This window comes from Ascaphus truei, chromosome 17 (assembly GCF_040206685.1).
Source record: "Ascaphus truei isolate aAscTru1 chromosome 17, aAscTru1.hap1, whole genome shotgun sequence".
In the NCBI taxonomy this organism is placed as follows: Eukaryota; Metazoa; Chordata; class Amphibia; order Anura; family Ascaphidae; genus Ascaphus; species Ascaphus truei.
In genome coordinates this window covers 11,293,273-11,301,997 of record NC_134499.1, presented here as the reverse complement: position 1 = coordinate 11,301,997, position 8,725 = coordinate 11,293,273, and the positions used below count along the sequence as shown (strand labels likewise).

General features: G+C 44.0%; 1 protein-coding gene across 2 annotated transcripts; it reads right to left on the bottom strand.

The window, feature by feature from the left end:
* Window positions 1-270: 270 nt before the first annotated feature.
* FMC1 (formation of mitochondrial complex V assembly factor 1) lies at window positions 271-2,997 on the bottom strand. Of its 2 annotated transcripts, none has more exons than XM_075573936.1 (2): window positions 2,811-2,997; window positions 271-759 (listed from the first exon to the last, which is right to left on the bottom strand). In XM_075573936.1, exons 1-2 carry the CDS (start codon window positions 2,955-2,957, stop codon window positions 556-558), a joined length of 351 nt encoding a protein of 116 aa, XP_075430051.1. In that variant the 5' UTR covers window positions 2,958-2,997; the 3' UTR covers window positions 271-555. The 2 variants fall into 2 exon arrangements, with proteins under 2 accessions (XP_075430051.1, XP_075430052.1); XM_075573937.1 differs by having other exon boundaries at window positions 2,826-2,993.
* Between the last annotated feature and the right edge of the window lie 5,728 nt (window positions 2,998-8,725).

Genomic DNA, 8,725 nt, shown 5'->3' with positions numbered 1-8,725 from the left:
CACTGGGACCAAAATGTTGAAAGCCCCAATTAGATTTCCTTGTTTTTAGTAAAAAAAAAAAAAAAAAATATATAGATATATTTTAAATAATTGATACCACTGGTCTCACCTTTTTGGAATCCTTTATTGGATATCACTTTGTAATTTTCTATTCTGCGAATAAATTGTCCAAAAATTAGATAACGTCAAGCTCGGGCAATAACAAAAAATGCCCCACGGTAACAATGTGAAGAAATGTATTGTGATAATACGTACTGCAATAAATATCCATTCAAGATGAAAAAATAATTTATTTTGAGCATTAAATACACATCAAGTGCTCTTAAATACATTTTATTTTAAAATATATAATACATCCTTACTTCCACCTATCATTGAACTTTAGAGGAAGGGAGGGGGTTGAGATACAATTCTAAATTAGTAATTATTTTGTCAGTATTTGTTCATACTGAATTGTTACTTAATTTATGTACAGACAAAATGAAGGCAACTTCAATTCAGGTATATGCTGTTTGTTTACATGTTTCAGCTCCCTGACAATGAGCCATCCACACGTCACGCCTCCCAGCCTTTCCCCCCGGGCTGATGGGGCAATTTGAGGCCCACCATCCCTGCGGCTTCTTCAATGGAACGATCCCCCTTGCCATGGTACTCCTTGTGGAGTGCAAGGTGGTTCCTGACACTGCGCAAGAGGCAGAGGTAAGTGGACGCCTGGAAATGCAGCTCCTGTTGGGCCCGGCAGAACTTCTCACTGGTTACCTGGAACAGAAGTAATAGAAATATTTATGGTGAAGATAGAGCAGCTGAAGACGTAATATACCTATAGAAATAATTATTGATCAAGACACTCAACAGGTAATATGCAGCTACCACAATGGGCAGAAGATCAGACACCAAGAAATAAAGACTTAAGACTCATGTTCAATGTCATCTTCCTCATAATAACCCAATCTCCCTTTTATATCTACTGCTCAGTATTACTACTTCTCTCACTTCATGGAGTCACTAACCCAGTCTCCTTTTTTACTTTAATCAGTACCCACCCCCCTCCCCCTCGTTCTCTTTCTGCCATTTTCCAGTCACCACCACTTCTGTAATCTCTTGGGTCACTATATTCTCTCTCTCCCTCACACTATATATTCTCTCTCTCCCTCACACTATATATTCTCTCTCTCCCTCTCGCACTATATTCTCTCTCTCTCTCTCTCTCTCTCTCTCTCTCTCTCTCTCTCTCTCTATATATATATATTATCTCTCTCTCTCTATATATATATATATATAGCAACTGTAAATATTCCTGTATATTCATTTGCATGTCTTAGACAGGTCTGCAACCCTGTCTTTCACCATTATCACCCAGCAAACAGCACTTCCACTGCAGCAAGGGATTCTGGGAAATGACATGCAAATGAGCACACAGTGCCACTTTTTATCTCATGCTCACATTACATGAGCAACCCTTAGCCAATGCATGCTGCTTTAAACACAGCTTTTAAGCAAGGACTTGGGAGATGCAAAGTCAGTTAACCCACTCACAGACATGTTTCAACCTTGATGGGTATCATCAGTGTGAGGTTGGCTTGCTGACATTTGCTCAAATGAGATAAGAGTAGGTAATCACCACCACTATTAAGGTTATGGTGGGTAAAAAAGTGACTAAAACCCACTTTACCCACCATAACCTTAATAGTGGTGGTGATTACCTACTCTTATCTCATTTGAGCAAATGTCAGCAAGCCTCATTTGCATGTCATTTCCCAGAATCCCTTGCTGCAGTGGAAGTGCTGTTTGCTGGGTGATAATGGTGAAAGACAGGGTTGCAGACCTGTCTAAGACATGCAAATGAATATACAGGAATATTTACAGTTGCTTTATGGTGGAGGGTTTTAGTCACTTTTTTAGCCACCATAACCTTAATGGTGGTGGTGTGTGTGTGTATATATATATATATATATATATATATATATATATATATATATATATATATATATATATATATATATATATATATATATATATATATATATATATATATATATATATATATATATATTTATCGTCCGTCTGTCTGTCTCACTCACTCACTCACTCTCACTCTCACTCTCTCACTCCAGTCCTCAAGGGCCACCCACAGGTCAGGTTGGGGATCTCTCTTCAGCACAGGTGGCTGAACAACTGAGCCACCAGTGCTGAAGCAGGGATATCCTTAAAACCTGACCTACTGGTGGCCCTTGAGGACTGCAGTTGCTGCACTAAGCCCTTTCCTGCTCTTAGCTTGTTCAATAGAGGCTAGTGACTGCAAGATAACCAGAAGATGAAGGACCTTATTGACCAAGATAAAGAGGGGGAAGGAGGTTAATGACTGTTGCAGAGAGAAGGGATTATAATGACTTGTAGATATGAGAGAAATGGGGTCAGAGTGAGAAACACTAAAATCAGATGGGGTGTCAGTGAACGACGGTTGTTGTCATTGGGGAACCAGAAAACAGTCAACATATTGTGAGATGCTAGAAGGAGAGGGAACGATTATGGGGTCAGAGAAAGAAAGGGTTATAATTATTTGGTTACAAAAAGGGACGGGATAGGCATATGTCAGTGGAAAAAGTGAGGCCGTTATTGTGGGTTCAGAAGAAGGGGTGTATATGGGGTCGGAGTTTGAAGAGGGGGATAGCGATTATAAAGTTAGTACAGAAGAGATATGTTGGGGGGGGGGGGGGGGTGCGTGGGCGCAGTGCGGGGGGGGCGAGTGGGCGCAGTTAGGGCTCTGTACAAGGTCACACTGATGGCTGCCCAGACTTTTGTTGTCCCACCGTCCCGATCTCCACCTGATTCCTCCTGAACTGCTCCCTGATATAGCTGTAAGCTGTTGTCTTCCGATACCCGTTCCCTCCGCTCATGTGACGCAGCTCCCGGAGGAGAGCGCGGAATGTGTGCACCGGGGACCCCAGAGCCGCCATCTTTACTCAGGGAACAAGGAGTGGAGGCAATGAGTGCCGAGCACAGGCGTAATACAGCGAGCGCCGAGCAAAGGCGTGATACAGCGAGCGCCGAGCAAATAAAATGTTAACCAAAACATAGGGGTTGTCTGTAAATGCGGGGACGGGAGAGGGCCGTGTATGAAACTGCACATAAAGACCATATTAATGCAGTGATTTAAGGATAATACTACACCTTCTATTATAGTGGTTCCCAACCTTTTCTGGCCTTCGCACCCTCTAATTCAGGGGGGCTCAACTCCAATCCTCAAGGCCCCCCCAACAGGTCAGGTTTTCAGGATATCCCAGCTTCTGCACAGGTGGCTCAATCAGTGGTTGATTCATTATGACTGCACCACCTGTACTGAAGCAGGGATATCCCTAATAGCTGGCCTGTTGGTGGCCCTTGATGACTGGAGTTGCCACCCCTGCCCTATCTGTACTGATTGTCAGAGACTCTGCAGGAAATACTTAGTGCAGGGGTGCGAAAACTTTTCCCCGTGCGCACCCTTGCCTGCTCTCCTTGGCACCTTGTGCCGCCCCCCCCCCCCCCCCCCTTGCTCGACCACAGTGTTAAATGACGCGCGGGATAACGAGATGTCATGTGACCCCAAATGACGCCGGGTTACCAGGACGAAGCGTCACTGGAAGGCAAGTGTATTACAGGCATACCCCGGTTTAAGGACACTCACTTTAAGTACACTCGCGAGTAAGTACATCTCGCTGAATAGGCAAACGTCAGCTCACGCATGCGCCTTTCAGCACGTCCTGAACAGCAATACCAGCTCCCTACCTGTACCGAAGCTGTGCCCAAGCGGGGAGACTATGGAGTCTGTTACAAATGCGTTATTTACATCAGTTATGCACGTATATGACGATTGCAGTACAGTACGTGCATCGGTAAGTGGGAAAAAGTTAGTGCTTCACTTTAAGTACATTTTCGCTTTACATACATGCTCCGGTCCCATTGCGTACGTTAATGCGGGGTATGCCTGTATATATTATAGAGGCCTCGCGCGGTCCCCCGGCATTTAATTTAAATGCCTAAGAGGGAGAAGCGTGGGACCTCTATAACTACTGTGCCCTCCAGTTTGCGCACCGCTGACTTAGTGGACTGGAAGCCTTAAATGAGCGGTGATCCCGAGTGGGTATTTGTGATCTGGGACAGTGGGAGCAGACGTACACCCCTCGTATTTACCCTCTGAGTACCACGGCCGTCACGTGAGCGCTGATAACGGAAGAGAAGGACAACTCCTTTGTGCTCAACTCCAGTCCTCAAGCCCCCCAACAGGTCAGGATTTCAGGATATCCCAGCTTCAGCACAGGTGGCTCAATCAAAGACTGAGCCTCTGAGGCACCTGGGCTGAAGCAGGGATAACCTGAAAACCTGACCAGTTGATCGGGCTTGAGGACTGGAGTCAAGCACCCCCGCCTTAAGGCTGCGGCCAGGGTGGAGAGCGCTCGCTGGTGCTCTAGCGTCGTGATGTCAGGCGCTGGGCGTTTTATGGTCAGCCAGTTGTGTGCTTGAGGGGGCGTGTCAGCGAGCAGCCACATCAAATTTGGTTGTCTCAGCAAGCAGGTAAGCGCCGCATTTGCGCAGGCGCTTTCTCACGCTGGCCACACACATTGCATCAATGTGTTTCATTGCGGCCAGCGTGAGCGTGCCCGCTCCGTGGCACCCTGGCCGAGGCATAAGAAATCCCTCCAAAACCTCACACCCCTCCCCTAAAAAGTGCATTTTTGAGCACACGCTCGTAAAGCAAATGCATTTCTTCCTTAATTATTAAATATTCAAATCAAATACTGTTTCCAGTCTCATGTTAATAAATTGCAGGAAATACCTAAACCCAACAAGCTGAAATGCAATACTTTAGCTTTTTAAAATGAATTTAATTCCTTTATATATCCCGTTTTCAAAATCGTGGATATAGTAATACTATCATTGTAAGGGGCAGGAGAATTGGGGAGGGGAGGTCGAGAGCATCTCTATTGATTCCAAAAAGGATTGCTCATGAAGAGTCCAACAAAACTATCAGGTTTGTGACAACCTATGATAGAAACTGGAGTGGGTACAGAAAAATTCTACAGAAGCACTGGTATCTTTTGAGAACGGATTCAGATCTCAAAAAGATTCTAGGAACTGAGGTGAAGATGGTTTGCCGCAGGGCTCCTAACCTCTCGGATAAATTAGTTCGAAGTCACTATAATGTCAGCAGACCCGCCTGCTTCTTGTCTAGAGATACACAGAGTGGCTTTATGGCTTGCAAATCCTGCTCTGCATGTAAATATATGCTCAACACGTCTGTGTTTTACAACTCCACACAGACTACCAAATATACAATTCGTTCAGCATTAGGGCTGTTATGTAGTGTGTGCGGCCGTGTGCCTGTGCGAAGGCGCGTGCACGTACCGCACACGTTTTGTGAGTATACTGTACGCGACTGTATGTATGTGTATGTATGTGTGTGTGTGTGTGTATTCAAATAAATAAATCCTTTAATAATTTTTTTAATAACATTGTACATACACACACATATACTTTAATTTTCAGCTGCAGTAGCGGCGCAAATGCTTTCTTTTTTTTTCATCTTCCCCCCTGTCGGCCGGTTCCACTCTCCTTACTGTGCGCGCGGCGCCATCATAGAAAGGCTGACTAACGTCATCCAACTATAAATGCCTCGCACGCACGGCGCAGCAACTATAGAACGGGCCTTAGGCTGTAGATCTAAAGCTGTTTTGTACTACTTGACATGTCCATGTCCTATGATATCTATATAACAAAGAGTAAATGCTGCCCACCACAATATAATAAAGAGTGATACAATTACTGGCGCTCCCATCAATGTACGATCGGCTGCATCCAATCCACGGCATACAGACAGGAATGAAGATGGGGCACACGGGTTTCCAAAATAAAGAGATTTATTAAAGCATACACAACGTTTCGACCCGAAGGTCTTTGTCAAGTGCAAAAAGTGGCTTTTTGCACTTGACAAAGACCTTCGGGTCGAAACGTTGTGTATGGTTTAATAAATCTCTTTATTTTGGAAATCCGTGTGCCCCGTCTTCATTCCTTTTTCTATGATATCTATAGGCATGACCACAAGGGAGTTTCGCTTCCGTGTTCTTGAACATGTACGCAATATTAAAAATGCAGAGCAGGATTTTGCAAAAGGAAAGAAACTTGCAACATTTTAGAACCATTCACAATTCTGATTTTGGCCTCTTAAAGGCTTTTGCCGTACATCACGGTTTCCTGGGGGTGCGTGGAGGGGATGTTAAAAGGGGGCTCTGTTGCAGCGAGAGTGCTGCTGGATTTTCAAACTCGGCACTCTCCTACCGGGGGCCTCAATGAGTATACTGGCTATGCAATGGTTCTGTGACCATCTCTCTGCCTCCTCCTACGTCCCCCCCGAGGATTACATTATAATTAGAACTGTTTGTGGTTGTTAACTTTATACATGGTTTATTTTTGCCACCTTTAGCAGAAGTACTTTTGTTAATACTGTTACCATCCCGTGCCCTGGCCACTCTTTCTGTGTTGCTTGTGCATTTAGTGTTTTGGGGTAGTTGCTCTTTTATGAGTGCTGTAGCTCTATGTTTGTGTTCCGTATACTGATATGCTTAGTCCTGTCTCTGCCATTACAGACATTCACTCACCTTCATGGCTACAGATCTTTTAGGAACTCGTCATGATGCTTTGAAATTCTCTATTCTACATCTGCACTGTTGACATTGTGTGTATGCTCCGATTGGTGAGCGTCAACAGAGGGAGTGCCATATCATAATGGATGGTGAAGTTGATCCTCCAAGTCCACTGGATCCGGGTCATTCACAATCCTTGCTGTCCGATAGTAAAGAAGAAAGGATTAAACAATTTATCATAATGTTTAACACTGGTCAACAACACTACACCACGTCCACACCAATGTTAAATCCATAAAGGCCGAGTATCATCCACACTTTTGAGATCCTATATCTGGAACCTCACAGAGGTTCCCAGGAAATCACAAAGAAATAAAATCGTTGGCAGAGACTTCGAGACTATGTTCCTTTGTCTTGCTTGCATCCGCTCTACTCTGCTGTGGGCATTGTACAGCTCCTATTGTCAGCAGTCATCGTCATGCAATATGGACCAATTGCTTGCATTACAGGAAGCAGCTCAATTTTAGATCATCGTTGAGTCTTTTCGGTCTGAGCGTGTTGAGACTATGGATTAATTTAGCTTCTAGCTGAAGCAGTATTTTGTTGCAGCCTCCACCTCGCGCTGGAACATGGGCCTGCATGATTGGCATGCAGCGTAGTGTGGACAATCCGTGTTGTTGCTCTTTAAAGTGTCTGGCGACTGGTTGAAGTTTAAGATCTTCTTTGTTCTCTGTGTCAGCCAAGGCTTTACTTATGGTTGATCGGTGCAGGCTCAACCTTTCCTTGAGCGTCCGTATGGTCTTCTCCACATAATACAGGCCGCAGGGACATTTGATAATGTACACCACATAGCGTGACTCACAGTTCATGTAGTGTTTTATTTTGATCTTGTTGCCATTATGTGGATGTGTATATGTACTGCCCAATATGAGATATTGGCAGTTTACACAACCATGACATTTATGGACACCCACTGGTCTCCGCAACCATGTGGGTTTTGTTGCATACTTGGTTGTTGGGTCAGCTTGAGTGAGGAAGTCCCCCAGATTACGTCCCCATCTGTAACAGAACCGTGGTGGATTTGTGAAGTTTGTTCCGATGATGTTATCTTGCTGTAATATGTGGTAATGTTTCATGATGCTGCTCTTGATGAAACCTGGGGCTGTGCTATACGTGCTTTTGATGTTGAAGCGGTCATCGTGCTTATTTTTATCGGTAGGTTTAAGGAGACTTTTTCGATCCAGTTCTCTGGCTTTAGATAATGCGGATGCAACTTTCTCGCTGTCATAACCTCTATCAATGTAACTTTGTGCCATTTTATTCAGGGCTGTCTCCAACTGCTCTGGATCACTAGTTATTCTGATGATTCTCAGGAACTGTGAGTAGGGTAGGCCTGACTTCAATGGGGATGGGGGATGGCTAGTGGCTAGCAACAGTGTGTTTTTATCTGTTAGTTTATGAAAAATTCTAGTTGCTAATGTATCATTCCGTTTATAAACTCTTGTGTCTAAGAAAGTGACCTCTGTCCTGCTAAAGCTAGCCGTGAATCGGATAGTGGATGGGCTATGATTTAAATAATCAATAAATGATAGTAGCTTATTTTCTGGGCCATCCCAGATGAGAAACACGTCGTCAATGTACCGGAAATATGTGATGATGTGTCTACTATATGGATAATCATTAAGTATGTGTGTTTGTTCGTATGAATCCATGAAAAGATTTGCATATGAAGGGGCCATGTTTGACCCCATAGCTGTACCCATTCATTGTAAGTAGAATTGTTTTTCGAATTGAAAGACATTTTTGTGTAAAATTATTTCCATTAGTAATAGCAGAAAGTCCCACAGCAGAGCCACATGTTCTGTGTAGTTGTTGAAGTGATTCCTGCTAGCCTCATCATGATTGATGTTGGTGTAGAAGCTGCAGTAGCTACATCCATGGTGACCAGGATGGTCTCATCAGTGATGGAAGATAGTCTCTCAATATGATTGATAAAATCAGTGGTATCCTTAATATAAGATTTCATCCTGGCCACTATGGATTGCAGATAAAAATCAATGAATTGTGAGATTGGGTGACAGAGGGACCCTCTTGCAGATATGAGT

Bases quoted from the DNA above. Each gene is read 5' to 3' on its own strand.
- FMC1 (XM_075573936.1), bottom strand. From the start codon at position 2,957: ATGGCGGCTCTGGGGTCCCCGGTGCACACATTCCGCGCTCTCCTCCGG. The intron at 760-2,810 runs GTGGGACAACAA...CTTCTGTTCCAG, and splicing joins ATCAGGTGGAGATCGGGACG to GTAACCAGTGAGAAGTTCTG.